This window comes from Gymnoscopelus microlampas (assembly GCF_963454915.1).
Source record: "Gymnoscopelus microlampas genome assembly, chromosome: 16".
Lineage (NCBI taxonomy): Eukaryota > Metazoa > Chordata > Actinopteri > Myctophiformes > Myctophidae > Gymnoscopelus > Gymnoscopelus microlampas.
The window spans coordinates 30,286,769-30,304,268 of NC_139953.1; the positions used below are offsets into that span (position 1 = coordinate 30,286,769).

The window sequence follows — 17,500 nt, forward strand, 5'->3', positions numbered from 1 at the left end:
ATATGGCTCTATGCCACTCATTTTATTCTCACTTAAATTCAATTTGCAGTAAGTACATAAACATATTATGTACTTACTGCGTCACATTTCTGACTGGCCTGCTACAAGTGAATGACTACTTCTAATATGTGTTGGGTACCCCAGGTGTGGGCCTATACTTGTATAGTGCTTATATATATATATATGTTTTTTTTTACATGGACAATTCTTTTATTAGTTTATGTCCCCTATAAGCTACAAATGCCTCATTGCTCTCAACCCATGCCCCACATCACTAGTAGTACTCTTGTATGGGTTTCCCATTCATAAGGTCTGCCTGCTTGCATGGAGGAGGGTGGAGAGAGACAAAGAGAGGGAGTGAGAGAGATGGAGAGGGAGAATGAGTGAGTGAGAGAGAGACAAATTGTGTGTGTGTGTGTGTGTGTGTGTGTGTGTGTGTGTGTGTGTGTGTGTGTGTGTGTGTGTGTGTGTGTGTGTGTGTGTGTGTGTGTGTGTGTGTGTGTGAGAGAGAGACAGAGAGAGCGAGAGAGAGAGAGCGCGAGAGAGAGCGAGAGAGAGAGAGAGAGAGAGAGAGAGAGAGAGAGAGAGAGAGAGAGAGAGAGAGAGAGAGAGAGAGAGAGAGAGTTGAGGCATCCACCTCTCACTTGGGTGCATTCAGTTTACAGACACCAGAGAGAGACCATGCTGTGGAAGCTAGTTGAGAATGTCAAGTATGAAGATATTTATGAGGTAACGTGCAGCTGCTTATGTATTTGGGAAATTGGCTCCTTATCTCTGATTTTACAATGCATGAATTGTTATTTAATTAACATAGTCTACTCTACACTGTGTGCCTATTTTATATTGCAGTGCCGGCTGTGGATTAGAAACTGGACGGCAGCCTATTCGATTGAATGAATATCCAGTTATATTTTGTTTGAGTGTCGCTTGATTATTTTTGCAGTACTTAGTAGTGTGCTTTATGAAGAGTTTTTTTTTGGGAAACGTGTTTGGAAAACGCCTATCTATAGATAATTCGTTGATTTAATTTATTATTAGCTATTATCTATTTAATATAGCATAGTAGATTAGTGAAGAATTTGATGCGGATAACGGTTGAATATCTATCAAGATATAGACTTCAATAGATATGTGGGTGTTTTATTTTATTTCTTTATAGAAAATAAAGCTTCATGCTGAAAAAGTCCCTCAAAACAATCGAATAATTAAATTGTCTAATACATAAATACAGATCCAGTGAGATGTAGACGGTGAAAACGAAGCATGTGTCAGAGAAGTATGTAAATCATTTGGCTTTGGTCCCAGAACAATAAAAAAGTAGCGGAGCAAAAGGAAGCGCCACGCGCTGCATGGGTGAAACTATGCGCTGAATGGGCTCGAGCACAAAGAGCGCAGAAAGGGCAACTATAGCGAGGCCCTCCGAGGGCCTCGCTATAGTTGCCCTTTCTGCGCTCTTTGTGCGGGCAGCCCTCGGCTTCTCTCGGTGGGACGCCCATGTCTCGTGCCGCACATGGCTTCTCTCTCACGGTGTGACGGTGGAGGACTATGGCAGTGGTTCTTTTCAACCTTTTCAGGCCGTGAGTGACCCCCCAAAATAATCATATTTGAACTGGGGACCATCCCCCACACACACACACACACACTCACCCTGACAAGCACTTGGAATTGTAGGAGTTGAGGCATTTTGACTCGGTTCCACAGATATTATGGCTATTTTCACAATGTTTGCCTCTTATGTTTGCCTCTTTTTGCTTCTTATATTATTTGACAATTTGGCCAATGTTTGACCAGTTTTTATAGTATAGTTTGTTGATTACTTTTGATGCAGTAATGGTCTTTTTTCTTTTCTTTTTCTTTTTTTGAGGTATCAAAAAGGTCTTAAAAGTCCTTAAATTGTCACTTCACTGTCATATGGGGACCCCCTCCAAAATCATGTGGGGACCCCCCTGGGAATCCAGATCCACAGGTTGAGAAACACCGGCATACAATACTAGTACTGTTTAGGTTTTTTTCACCGGCGAGATGTCACCGGAGAAAATAACCTAAAACAGCATGGGTGAAAGGGGACATGCGTGACGCGTGTCCCCTTCCCACGACAGTGACTTGTGTGTGTTTTTAGCAGGCTGTCAAAAACAGCTGCAGCGGGTGTGCTGGCACTGCTGGGTCGTTTATTCTGGCCTAGATTAGGTAAATTAAAAGTGTCTGGTTTACGAGGGCTCATTAAAAGTGAAATATTGCTTCGTGCTTGGGGAGCAATGGAGAGATAAAGTTTAACCAAGTTTGGACATTTTTGCTATTTTTGCTTGTTCTTTTTTTATGGCTACAAGTTACCAGGGGCATAGGTCGTTTTAATATGATGCCAGTGTGCGCTTGCTTTCCTTTGTGCGTAAAAAGGTCCCCAAAATGCACAACTGTTCCGGTTCCATTTATTTTGGCACCTGGTTGACTGGTAGAGAGAGAGAGAGAGAGAGAGAGAGAGAGAGAGAGAGAGAGAGAGAGAGAGAGAGAGAGAGAGAGAGAGAGAGACTAGACACCTCTCACTTTCTGCACGCGCACTGTCTTTCGCGTGAAACGTCACTCGGGGTTGTTGCGCAAGAGCTTCCATGCTTGGTGTGTCGCCAGTCCCCTGCCTCGTGCGCATTAATATTCCTGTAAGTCTCAGTCATGAATAACAATTACACCGCACCGGGGTAGAGGCGGGAGGAGCACCGGGCTCACTCTCTCTCTCACACACACACACACATACACACACACACGCACGCACGCACACACACACATACACACACACACACACTCAGAGCGGCGTGAGCTTCGGGCTGAAGAAGGTTCTGTATGGGAGAAGACTATAGCAATACAAAACTGTTTATTTTTATCTGGAATTAATCCTGTGCGCTAATGTTATGAATTTCTGCACCCCGTGCTTCTGTGCGTGGTTTGCGGTGTCCTAGTCCGGTCTATAGTCTATAGTCCTACTGGTTTGCCGTTATTTGGCTATAGAGCCCGGTTGTGGCACCAGGCAGCAAGACGGTAAACAGATGTTAGTCCACTATTCCACCACGGTGAGTTTTGTCGCTGCGGAATATGTAGTCTAATCCAAAATGTGTTGATTCTTTGATTGATTGAATGATTGATTGATTGATTGATTGATTGATTGAATACTTTATTAACAGTTTGCCAAAAAAACACGGAAAGTACAGTTCTATACAAGGTCTGCTAAAAGGATTAAAACCCAAGAAAGCACTATGGCTTGTTTCCAGTAGGGCCCATGTGTATTCAATTCATCGAAAAGTCTGATATTATAGCTTTGCCTTCTGCAAAAAGTAGCCTAATGATTTTATTTTTCTGATGCAACGTTTTTTTCCCTGTAGGCCCATTATATAACCTATAGGCTTTCATTTGGACGGATTTGTGCTTCTGTTCTTAGACGACACCCTAACATATCATCAACAGCATAATAATGTTGTTTAAGTTTGCATGCACGATTGCTATATTTGCTGTTTGAGTTGGCTTGTTTTCCCAGGCCTAGCTGTGTTCATGCATTGTCATTTTAGATTTCTTTGGCTATTTTTGAAAAATCGTGAAAATGTGTGTAAATCTGTGAATTAAAGATAACACCCTTTTCATTTATGTATATCCTTCTTCATGTGATTCTCTTCACCTCCCTGAAGGACCGGCATGACGGCGTCCCGAGCCACAGCTCTCGCCTGTCCCAGCTGGGGGGCTCGCACGCCGGACCCTATTCCAGCGCCCCGCCGCTCTCTCACGCGCCCTCCTCGGACTTCCAGCCTCCGTACTTCCCTCCTCCCTACCAGCCGCTAGCTCACTACCAGAGCCAGGACCCGTACTCCCATGTCGGCGACCCCTACTCCCTCAACTCCCTGCACCAGACCCAGCAGGGCGCGTGGGGCGCGCGGCAGCGACAGGACACGGCCGGGGGGGAACGCATGGTGGACAGCTCCTCTTTACTGGCCCAGCCCCGAGCTTCACTCCCCCAGCTGTCCGGACTAGTGGACCCACGGCGGGACTATGGCGGCGTGCGGCGGCCTGACGTGTTGCTCCACTCGACTCACCCGGGATTAGAGCACGGCATGTCCGATGGACTGCTGCATGGGCTGCATGGCATGGACGATCAGGTCAGTCAGTGGTTTACACATCATATAGGTTAATTACCTATAACAGTGGTTCTCAATATTTTTCATGCCAAATAATGTAGCTTTTTGGCAAGGTCAAGCCATCTGAAAATAGTTTGAAAAAAATATTCCAAATGTTAAACAGTTTTTTGTTTTGTTTTTGTGGTTAAACTGATTTTGACGCTGTATTAACACATTTTGCTGGGGACCTCCTGGAACCCCCCCACAAGGACCCCTGGGGATCCCCAGACCCCACTTTGAGAACCACTGGCCAACACAATTTCCAACGTTCTAGGAATAACAGTTTTGAACGACTGACGATAAGACAACATTCAGGAATATAGCATTGGTGTTAGTGGTATGCTAAATTTATATATTGATATTGGAAGTTTAAACATTACAATTGCCGTGATTCATCTACAAGGAATGCCATAACTGTTGATCAAATGGTATATAATTTAATGTTGCCATGTATCATTGCTATTAGGGTTATAGGGTCAACGAACTTAAATTCCCCCAGCCCAGGGCTGCATGGGGTCACCACAGCTGTAGCCTATAATGCAAATGGCCTCAAGGTAACAAAACTGTCTTAAAAGAGACACAATAGCACAATCTCCATATTTTATAGCTGGCTATGGGTATAGTTTGTAGTTGAAATTGCTAAATGGAGCTCAAATGCAATGTTGTGTGCACTACTGACACACGGCTCATGCATCGTTCAAACAATTAGCCAACGCCATGTCAATAAACATAACTGAATGAGAAAGTCTGACACTTTTAGTCTGCCACAATTTGTAATAACACAAAACACTCTAGTCGTTTCATGACAATTTGATTTGATTTTTACCACCAAAATATTATAATATAAAATAAATGCAATTGATTATACTATTATATTATTATTATTATGATGATGATGATGATGATGATGATGCTAGTATATTATTATTACCAAGTATTTCAAATACTCTTGTTTAATGGAACTGGCCTATTGCAATATTACATTTTGTGAAATGTAATATTGCTTTATAAGCTTTGTAGAATTGGCCCTATTGAGGCCATAAGCTTTAAGAATATGTTGCCATTTAAAAAACTTAAATAGGCTCTTATTTCTGATTTAAGGCTATTCTGCCATGATGGTTTTATAAAATTTACGTTGGCTTTGACGCAATATTCAAGGATTTGTTTACCACTTATTGCAATAATAGTAATATTATAATAATGATTATAATAATTATAATGATTATAATGACAGGCTACTGTATAGATTACAGCAGGTCTATTTCACGAGGAATTTGATTAATTCACGAGACGAGATTATTTAAATAATGGTTCCTAGAGAACCGTAGAGGAGGTTGAGTTGTATGAGAGACAGAAAGATGCAACACATGAGCTAAATCCAAACTAGATCATCAGCCGGATTTGACTATCACAGAGACATTAATATCAAATAACTTTAACGACACAAAAATGCTCCCAGGTGCAATACATAGGCCTATATTTTTTTTACTGCAGACTGAATCCCATGTCCATATTATGATGACCAATTATTTGCCAGAAAGGTTAAACTATACGATTATTTTTCAGTGAAAGTCTAATGCTGTGTATATGTTCATCTTTGCTCTCACTGACAGGTCGATGACAACGGAATGAGCATCCTGGATCAATCAGTAATTAAGAAAGGTACGCACGCACTCATTCACTCTCTTTTCTTCTCTCTCTCTCTCTCTCTCTCTCTCTCTCTCTCTCTCTCTCTCTCTCTCTCTCTCTCTCTGGCATTAGCTGTATCCGTGACCACGCCTCCTCGACCTAATGAAGCGCCCATGTACCGTTATTTAATGTCGCGAGACATTCCTCATTATGATATTATCGATTGTTGATTGACTCGCGCTTCCAAAAATCGCATTAACCACCTCCCCGTCTCTCTTCCACGGCCGGTTAAGATCTCACCGCGAGAAGCTCCTTCATCCGATCCGTGTTAATGCTCTCTCTAATGGCGTAAAGCATGGCAGGCAGGCAGCGCGCGGGGCCAGCCCAGCAGCGAGGGGTTTTGATGGCTCCGCGGGGGATAATACCGCAGATTAGCTTCTAAACGAGCTCACGAGATCTCCGTGAGCGGTGCCATTTATTACATCAGCGGCTTAAATGGCCCGCGGGGAGCTTCACTCACTCAACGTCCCGTAACTAAATCACCGCACATCATCAGAGAGAGAGAGAGAGAGAGAGAGAGAGAGAGAGAGAGAGAGAGAGAGAGAGAGAGAGAGAGAGAGGACCCCATGTCAAACACTCAGGCACAGTTTGGGACACACTCGGTGCCAAGTGCCATTCCAACCGAGCAGGAATATCATCATAACTCAGTGGTTCTCAAACTTCTTCACGCCAAGGATTCCTAAATTGATGTGTAGCCGTTTGTTTGGACCCCCAAGAGAAGATTTGTGTTTTAATGTTCAACATTATTCCACATTTTTAACATTTAAAAAATAGCAGATCTACAAGGCAAGCTCATAATGCATCATGATTCATGATGCAACAGTGAGCTAGGTTGGCTATTTTGAATAGCCAAAGCATAGAGATATATGATATTGTGGTTAAACTGATTTTGATGCTATTTCAACTAATTTTGCTGGGGTCCCAGGGCCTGGGTCACCCCCCAAGGACCCCTAGGGGTCCCCGGGCCCCACTTTGAGAGCCACTCTCTAACTGCTATTCTTAAATCTAACCCGGCACCTGTGTTCATTCATTGAAACGACACAAATGATGACGCTCTTGTCATGTGTGTAGGCCGGCCTACTGTACCCAATCTACTTGCAACCATGCACAGGGCAAGTTCGAATCCTTCGATTGATCCGTTTGTAATTCCGATCCGAGTTGCACGGTGGTGGTGTGTTGAGAGAGAGACAGACCGACAGACCGACCGACCGACCGACCGACAGAGATAACGTTTTCGTGACTTGTGTTCCCTGGTTCAGTTCCGATGCCACACCACAAGAGCATGGGCTCTCTGATGCTGGGGAAGGACGGCCTGATGGGCGGAGTGTCGGTGAACATCAACGAGGTGTTCTGTTCGGTGCCGGGCCGCCTGTCCCTGCTCAGCTCCACCTCCAAGTACAAGGTGACGGTGGGAGAGGTGCAGAGGAGACTGTCCCCACCAGAGTGCCTCAACGCCTCTCTGCTGGGAGGCGTGCTGAGAAGGTAAGAAAAAATGGGGCCTCTTTGCCACCCGTAAAACGCCTGCTAAAACTTAACCCAGCACGTGTCGCACTGGCACGCATTTTTAAACAATCCGTTTCGTTTTCTCAGAGCAAAGTCCAAAAACGGTGGAAGATCTCTGAGAGAGAAGCTGGAGAAGATTGGACTGAATTTACCCGCTGGAAGACGCAAGGCTGCCAATGTCACATTACTGACATCTCTAGTAGAAGGTAGGCTTTTAGCCAGGCTATATAGGCTAGGGCCTATAACTCCATATGAAGGTGTCACTATAAGCTTATTTTATCCAAATAACCTATTATTTTAATAATATAGCCTAGCTACAACCATTAAGTTAACAAGTGAATATACAGTATAGCAAACTTAGCTATAACGTTAGAAGGAGTTCTCCTCCTCCTAACGCTATACAACCAGAGCTATTAATAATAAACTATACCCATTTTGGCATTCCAGGCTGATTATTTCCCCACTGTCGCCACACTGTCCCCACAATCACTATCACGGAAGAGTAGTTCCACGAGTAGCTTATTCAGTGAATCTGTAGCCTATTTGACACACGAATCCACGCGCCCTTTCAGGTGAAGCGGTCCACCTGGCTCGTGACTTCGGATACATCTGCGAGACGGAGTTTCCCACCAAAGCCGTGAGCGAGTACCTCAACCGGCAGCACGCGGACCCCAGCGAGCTCCACGCGCGGAAAAACATGCTACTGGCAACAAAGTGAGTCATGCACAGCAGATGGCATGTAGTTTACACACCACACACATACATGATACATACATTCATGTTACAACGAATGGAGTTCAGTTTACGTTTGAAGGAAACTGGAGGTGATTTGTTTTTTATTATTTCTTCGGTCGCATGAGATTGGCGAGTTGAAACAGGCCTACAATTTTGGCCCAAGAGCCAAGATGACTCGGGACATGATACGAGAAACATATAGATCAATTGTAATAATTAATAATTACAATTATCTACAATTAAAAATGTAGCCTAAATCAAAACCACCAATAAAATGATCAATGCCATGTCAAGTTATATTACCCATTTTTATTTTCTTTCTTTCTTTCTTTCTTTTTTTTTAAACCAGGGAGCAATATTTACTCTTAAATACCAATTAACACCGTGAGACTGCGTTATTAAAATAAATTCATACAATTTGGTATACACTGTAGCCTATATCCTCCATTAATACTTCTTTCCTTTTCCTATGAGAACTTGTTAATGTCTGATGGGAAACATTTTTTAAGGATTTTGATTTATGATTCCATTGAGAACAGTTCAGAAATAAATAAATACATAAAAACGTAATTTTCATACGGCTGCTTTGCTGGGTAAATTAATTCAGTGGTCTTTGATTTTAAATCAGTGATTTGGTTTACAAACTGATTCAGCCTATCAGGAAAAAGACAATTCTTGAAAATATTTAAGCTCTCTTTCAATCATACTGGCTTGAGACTGCTCTATCACATACATCTTCACAAAATTAGCATTATCAATCATTCTGCCCATGAAACTTTAAAGAAAAGAAAAACATAAAATTCTGATCAGAACAGTATTATTACAGTGTTATAGTTTGTTCATCTTCAGCCATCTCTGTGTGTGTGTGTGTGTGTGTGTGTGTGTGTGTGTGTGTGTGTGTGTGTGTGTGTGTGTGTGTGTGTGTGTGTGTGTGTGTGCGTGCGTGCGTGCGTGCGTGCGTGCACACGTGCATGCGCATGTGTGTGTCTGTATGTCTGTGTCTGTGTGCCTGCCTGTACTTGCATGCATGCATGCACGCGCATACACCTCTATATACACAACACCTTGTGTGTTGAGCAGTGTGGACGTTTGATGCTCAGATCCGAACCTGTTCCAACGTGGTGGGTTGGTACTCGCCTGTTAAAAATTCATTATTTAGCAGTGGAGTGTTTCAAGTCGTCAGAAAACAACAGTCGGAGCCTTGAGTGTAGCCTTGGGGTGGCAGCTTCTCCTCTCTACTCCCGACCCCCTAACCCCAGCTGGGCTCACCCAACCCAGCCTGTCACTCATCGCTGTAGCTCTGCCCCTGGGCTGCTTATAGGGGTGTGTGCGCCTGTGAGAGCGAGAGAGAGACGGGGAATGGGGGGTGGGGGGGTGGGGGGCCTGTGATTCCAAAATTTCTGAGGCCTAAGTTCATTTGGTGATTTGTTGAAATTTAACAAGGAGTAGGGCTGGGCGATATTGCAAAGTTAAATATCACAATATTGTTTGACCAAATACCGAATATCCATATCGTGACAATAATATTTTATGTTTTGTGATGATATCAAAAATGTTTTCATTTATTCAACATTTTGCAAACATTTTCCAAAATAGCAAAAATAGTCAATCTACAAGCTCACAATGTGTTGCGATGCAATGCGTTGTCAGCTAGTAGATCAGCTATTTTCACTATTTGTGAAGATTTTTAATAGAATAAAGTATAAAATAGGGCCTAAGTGATTAAAATCAGCAACATAAATCCTACATGATATCTAGACTCATATCATGAGATCGATATAACGTCTATATATTGCCCAGCCCTAACAAGAAGGATGGATGATGGTGAGGTTGTTTTCCCCACTATTCCTTCATAAAATATAAAGCTATCAGGGACAGAGTTCTGAATGTAGTTGGGATGGCATTCACCTAAAGTTGTACCTATAGACTGTGGACTCCTTCTTGAAGATGCATCTTTCAAATGTCACATTCTTACGGAAATGTAAGAGTGTGTGCTTTGTGATATAATAATGCCTAAGCTGTTTCCCATGACATCTTTGGGTCGTGGACCAATTTTTCTCAGTCGCGAGTAAATATCTTCCTGCATAAAAAAAAAAGAATATATATATATATATATATATATATATATATATATATATAATATATATATATATATATATATATATATATATATATATATATATATATATATATATATATATATATATATATATATATATACTGTATATATGTTATTTCAAAAGTATTTCATAAATAAAACGAAAAAATCTAATTATTCCCATAAATAATTAAAAGAAGTGTGAAAATAGCAGATCTACAAGCTCACAACTCAGTGCGATGCAACGTGCTGTGAGCTTGTAGATCTGCTGTTTTCACTTGGGTCCCGGGCAAACGTCTAATTTCTCTTTTGGTTCTTGAGTTAAAAGCTTGGGAACCACTGCTGTATAGGACCAATATTCTATTCACACATTCCTTAACACAGAGAGTGTAAAAATGGACAAAGATTTTACACTGTCAGAGTTAAATGAACACTGAAGATTTGACTATGTACTGTATAGCATTCAAGATTGATCAAGGAGTATAATGGTGATGTTTATGTTTATGTGTTGGTGTACAGTATAGCTTATACTTTCGACTCCGAGTTTACATTATTTAAGCAACATGTTGTGTGTTTTGCTTATACATACATCCATGTGACATACATGAGTGGCTTTGGGTAAGTGTACTGGTAGAATGAGCTTATATACTAATATTACAATCAGTATAGGCCTAATTAAAGGGGAAAAACAACTGTGCCCACAGAGTAAAATATATAAAACCGTCCTGTAACTATGGCGCTGGAAGAGTTAAAAACATCAACCGAGCGTTTTCACACGGAAAGCAGCGCAAAAAGACGGCCACATTTCAAAGTTAGGTGTGGCCGTACCCTAATATGGGATTTAGGATTATTCTGGATGGTATAGGCCAAGGGTTCCCAAACTTTTCAGGTCACGACCCCCCAAAATAATCTTATTTGAACTGTGACAAGCACTTGGAATTGTAGGCATTACATTTAGTTTGACTCGGTTCCACAGATAAATGTTGTGAAAATAGCCAAACTACTTGTAGATCGTCTATTTTCACAATGTTTGCCTCTTTCTTACGTAATATTTGATACAGATACCAGATACCCTTTATACACTTATACTGTATGTTGGTTTGTTTACTGCTGAGTGAGAAAACAATATTGCACATTAAGCTAATCATCTGGGGACCCCCCAAAACAATTTGGGGTCCTGACCACCAGTTTGGGAACCACTGGTACAGGCAATGTGGGTATATTTAACAATTTTAGACCCTATATACTTTGTTGACAAGGGTCCCCCAGGACTCTACTGGACTGCTTCTTTTTCCGTCTACGCCAAATCTCTTCGTCCAAAACAGCCGATCTACATGAATGCTAGGCTTCATGTGGTTAAGGCATTTTACAGTGGCATCCTCATCCCCTCTCCAACTCCCCCAATCCATATACCATCCACTGAATTGATACAACAACTACTACTATTACTACTATAGTGCTCTCCAGATAGCTAGCTTTGTAGCACAGGGGAAATTCTACAGCAACAGTATGAAGTGGGACCAATACAGTGAATCCGTACAATTATGTTAAATGCTGAACTTTTAAACATTATTTTAAGGCAATGAATCCAATTGTTAAATTGGACACCAAACACCAAATATGGTGTTTGTAAAATACCACAAATAAAAGTAAGCTATGTTTTGCTATGTTTTGCTTTCTCCAGTAAAAAACAGATGTGCGGCCCAACTCTAGGTGTGAGGGCCGCATAGCAGATCTACAACCTCACAATGCCATGTGTTGTGAGCTTGTAGAATTGCTATTTTTTGTCTATGGCGTATAACAGTATAAAGGGTTTAAGTGTGGTTAACAGGATTGTGCAGTGCAATATACTCCATCCCTGACATACCGTGTTCTTCCCCATTCCCTGCAGACAGCTGTGTAAGGAGTTCACAGACCTGCTGGCCCAGGACAGGACTCCACTGGGCAACTCGCGTCCCTCCCCCATCCTGGAGCCTGGCATCCAGAGCTGCCTCTCCCACTTCTCCTTCATCACGCACGGCTTCGGCTCTCCCGCCATCTGCGCCGCGCTCACCGCTCTCCAGAACTACCTCAACGAGGCTCTCAAAGGACTCGACAAGATGTTCCTCAACAACAACCCATCCGGCGGCCGGCACGGCGAGGCCGCTAACAAGGCCGGAGACAAAGACGAGAAGCAGCGGAAATGAAACCCGGGGGGGTGGGGGGTAGGAGGGACGATGAGGAGGATTGACGAGAGAGGAGAGGAGAGTGGGAGGCAGGCAGACAGACAGACAGACAGACACAGAGCCATTAACACCGTTACTTCTAGCTTTACGCCACTGAGACTGACCTACCACACACAGGGCTGAGGAGGAGGAAGAGGCGGAGAAGGAGGAGACGAGATTCTAGAGGAAACAAATAAGACGCCCGTGGGCCAGTGTCAGAGAGCGTGGAGGGATTTTTCATCTGTGTTGCGTTCTTTTCGTCCCCCCCCCCCAGGAAATGCTGGTTACTGGTGTTACGTCCATTTTGCTCTCCCCCACCCCTCTGGCTGCATCCTGTGAGACTGAGCCGGCGGATCCACAACACTGTGTGTATGTGTACGCTCGCCAGTTTTGCTTGTGTTTTTTGTATGCACGTGGACGCACGCCTACTTGCGTGCTTCAGTGTCCAGTGTGGGTTTTTACGGAGAGCCGGCGACAACATTGTATCTGTGAAGCAGGTTTATCTGGTGACTGCATACGATAAGGAGTGAGGGGTCTTAATTTATGTGTGTAAATATTTATTTATATTAATTTAAATGGATGGTTGTGTAAATAGGTGCGGAGTAGGGGCCTATTTATCTGTGATTTGACCTTTGTGAGGGAGGGGGGGCGAGACTCATCCAATGTTATTTCTGTTCCACTAGAGCTGTTGTCATGGTGCTGATGATGATGATAATGATTATGATGATGATGATGATGATGATGATGATGGGTAGACATGCTTATAATTGTCCAGTGATTTCATTTCTATCACATTGATAATAAACCATGTGTTTTATTATGCAGGGTGTGCGAGCTGCGCCTTTTCTCCAAACTCACCACTGCTTGTCTGTTTATAACTGGTCCCATGTTGAAGGAGGTCAATTTAGTTTTTATTTAATACGTTCAGATCAGTTTGTGTATCAATATCTAATTAACTTTGATCTATTTGTTTTAAATCCATTCTGAATCATTCTGAACGATGCTGTTCTTAATTAGGCCTATCTAATTTATGATATGAGAGAAAAGTTATTTTTTATTTCAGGGGGGGGAAAGTCCACTTTCTGAATTGTTAGAATCGTAGATGAGTTGGCCCTAACTGTGAGTGTGGTGTCTTTTCATTAATGAAATGAAATGAGAAACAGATCTGTGAATCATGACTCTGAAGTGAGTCATAAGTGAGATGTTAGGGACGGTTTACCTGCCTATGTGTAAAACATATAGGCTCTCCTAGTTAACTTACAAATTGATAGATTAACAGATAATTGGACTGTGTGACAGTCTAACAAACTCCATTTGTGAGATCTACTTTGACCCTGGAATCAAAGCCACCATATTGCTTGTAATTTCTGAAGGCTGCATTTGACAAACCATTTCCAATTTAGTCATAAGACATTTTGATTCAAACTAACTTGTTTGATTTTATTTGCTTCTTATTTATTAATGGAAAACACATAACCATATAGGGCTAGAAACAATAAAAGAAAATCCAAAAGAGAGATCATGATTATAATTATCTTACATGATAGCAATGTAGACTAGAAGATAGTATAGCTAGCCTATATAAATGAATGAAGATGTTTATTTGGGAGGTATAACATTTACCCATTTTCTATTTCCTCTGAAGAGTGGTTGCATCACATGATAATGCACAGCCAACAATGTAGTAATAATAACAGGCCTAATAATAGGCCTAATAGGCTAATAATAACAACAATAATAACAATACGTTTAATTTGCATTTTGTGTAAAATGAAAAGAGAAAGTTTTAGTTTTCTTTTCTAGGACATTAGGCCTAGATCTAGCCCGCATAGATATAGCTTGTAAATTGAGCTATTTTCGGCGCATGACACCGTCGTATGGTATGAGTACGACGAAGCATAAAACGGCCGATGCTAAAATGATACGATATTTACGATAACCAGCGCACAGGCGAACGCAACAACTCAGCAGCGCGCATCATGGTGGGGGGGTGATGGATATTGTCTTATTCCACAGAGATAATTGGCTGTATTTTCCAGCCAGTGAGGCGCTCGTTTCGGAGAGGCTTTCTCTCTCGCGCAGGGGAATAGAATCATGCCTCGCGGGCCCGGTTCTGCGCATTATAACTCTATGGTTCTGCGGTGGGGATCTAGCGCCGGTATTCTGGTGGTGAGAGAGAGAGAGAGAGAGAGAGAGAGAGAGGTTGGGGGGGGGGGGGGGGGGGGTAGAGTGGCCCGCGGCTGCAGTGTGACCCGTGGAGTGGAACGCCGCGTGACGCAGGTGCAGAGTTCAGCACCCGCATGTCCGCGAGCGACTTATGCTCAACAAAGAGAAAGAGAGATCCTCTGAGCAGCACAAAGCATCAGCGGCCAAGTCCATGAGCTATATGACAGGTTGGAACAACAAGCAACTAACTAACTAACATGTCCATGAGCTATATGACAGGTTGGAACAACAAACAACTAACTAACTAACATGTCCATGAGCTATATGACAGGTTGGAACAACAAACAACTAACAAACAAACAAACACATTAACTGACTAACTGGAAAGCCAACAGCTAAATGCACTTGCACTATGTATATATATATATATATGTAATAATAATAATAATAATAATAATAATAATAATAATTAAAAAATATTCATCATCATCATAATAATCATAATAATAATAAAACCTATATTATTTCCCTTCAATCTATACATATCCACAATGACAACATGGCACTGCAGGACACCATAAGACGAACTATAAAATATGGGTCACAGTAAGTAATGTAATGTAAGCATAGGCCTATAGGCCTATTTTAGGCTATGCTATAGGCAAATGAAGAATAATAACTACTAACAGATAATATCTACATAAATCTTTACAAATTTCACTTGAATTTAATTAATCAATGTTCACCCTAATAGGCCTATCATTTATGTTGTGATTTTTTGTTCAATAGGGGGACTATTAGCCTCTATGTGAACATTCACAACTAAAATAAATCAGATGAAGGGAGGCACATGAGTCAAGGAAGCTATCTGACAAGATTGTTAGCCGGGAGCTACTCCATTGACAATGAGATACTGATTTTATGGACTCTCAAAATGGTTGTTTGAGGGTGAGGGTCAAGGTGTATCTCATAAGATATAGCTCACAGCACAGTAGGTTGCTGTAAGCCAGTAACATGCCCTATTCATCACTATTAGATATGCATAAAGTTTTGTTTTCTGTTTCTTTGTTAGTAGCAAGTCTTCCAAATTGGACATATAATTCATGAATTGCTTAGGCTGCACTGGAAAATCTTGACTTTTAAGTCTGTGTTAAATGTGTAGATTTCCTCTATTATTGTAAAAGTGTAATTTAAATGCTTGGAATATGCAAAGGAATGAAACTAGCAAAAAAAAACATTTATTTTGATATGCTCATAAATATAAACAAAACATTTCAACCATACTGTTTCAAAGTTACGAAAATGTTGAACCCCACCCCCCAAAGAAAAGCACACTAAATATATGACAGAGAGACTATTCCAATCAATTTTAAAAATATATTTTGCCGATAGTGTACAAATTATGTGCAACATAAGATATTGTGTTTTGCTCTATTCTATTCATTACAGGATATCATGCTTCATGCTTCATGCACACTAGAAAGCATTTTTTCCCCTCCATTTCTTTTCTTTTTTGGGTAAAATTAGGACTGACACCACACAGAGTATTTAAAATATGTGACTTGATGATTCAGCTATGAACCAGTAGTGATCTATAATGGTTATAGTTTCTCTAGAAAGAGGACTTTTGAATGAAACAGTCTGTAATTAATTATGCCCCCTAAAAGTTCTGCACAGGAAGCTGTCATCTGTTTTTCATTCATTTCCATTCACCTGAATACATATATTTATGTATATGTACATATATTTCCATTTCTGGAAGCACACTGGATAAGCATTGACTTTGGTCAAACAGAAGTGGGGGAGGTGGGATATCTGCACTTCCAATGTACAGACTGTTAGGTAGAAGAAGCATTTGAAATGTGTGAGCCAACAATCTGTCTAAACTAACTAACTAACTAACAGTCAGTCCTGAACAATAAAATACTTGCCACTTTGCGCTGACATCCAACAACCACGCAGGAATACAATCAGCGCAGAAGAGACACCAATTTGTACACCCACAGTAGCCTAAGTAGTTAGTGCAGGGCAGGCATAGACATGGTATTCTGAAGAACATAGAAAACCATGTAACTGCGGTTACACACACACACACACACACACACACACACACACACACACACACACACACACACACACACACACACACACACACACACACACACACACACACACACACACACACACACACACACACACACACACACACACTTAATGACAGATTAATGTCCTGGAATATTGTGAACATCATCATAAAGTGATGATGAGTCTCTGAGGGTGGAATAATTGTTCTTTAATTTAACTCTGAACGCCTTGACACACCAAGCCAACATTGGCCATAAAGTCGTCCTTGAGCATCTGTGGCCAACAACCGCCCGTCGTTTGTGTTGTGTGTCCTGCGCTGTTAGCGGAAGTCAGCCATTAGCAGTGGCTGGTCACCTGATTGAGTATGTTGAATCAGCTGCAGATGTTGTCAGTGAGGAGCTTTGTTTGGCTGTTCAGCCTGAGCAGATCAGGGAATGAGAAGAGAAATGGAAGTGAGCAGCAAGCCAGTGATGGATAAAAAGAAGGTACACAGATGGAACAATGACATAGGCGATTCTTTTCTCCTCTGCCTCTTCATGAGAAAAAGGCCTACAGCAGACAATGCCATGGCAGTTGCAAATTTACATAAGACATTCTCAATTCATATTCTGAGTCCTCGCATGCAGGTGCAGAATATAAGTGCAGGTCCGGTCCGGCATCAGCTGGCTGTTCCAGTGCAACTGTCCTGTGTAGTGAGACCCGAAAAGAGGGTCAGAGAGTGGGGAGGCCTGCAAAAGGAGGCCTGCAACAGCTGGAACAATCCAGGCACATTGTATAAATACTAGACCGGCACTATTTGGGCACTGGCCTACTCGGGCACCACGCAAGTCAGGAACGAAGTCGGGAATACATGCCAACCCACAATCACA

General features: G+C 41.9%; 1 protein-coding gene across 1 annotated transcript; it reads left to right on the plus strand.

Moving 5' to 3' along the window:
• Nucleotides 1-657: 657 nt before the first annotated feature.
• tfap2b (transcription factor AP-2 beta) lies at nucleotides 658-12,362 on the plus strand (the record flags this gene model as incomplete). Its single annotated transcript, XM_084082486.1, is given in 8 exon segments — nucleotides 658-729; nucleotides 3,669-4,133; nucleotides 4,136-4,141; nucleotides 5,765-5,813; nucleotides 7,100-7,322; nucleotides 7,431-7,549; nucleotides 7,916-8,057; nucleotides 12,068-12,362. Coding segments are annotated over 8 exon segments (1,347 nt in total). The 5' UTR covers nucleotides 658-681.
• Between the last annotated feature and the right edge of the window lie 5,138 nt (nucleotides 12,363-17,500).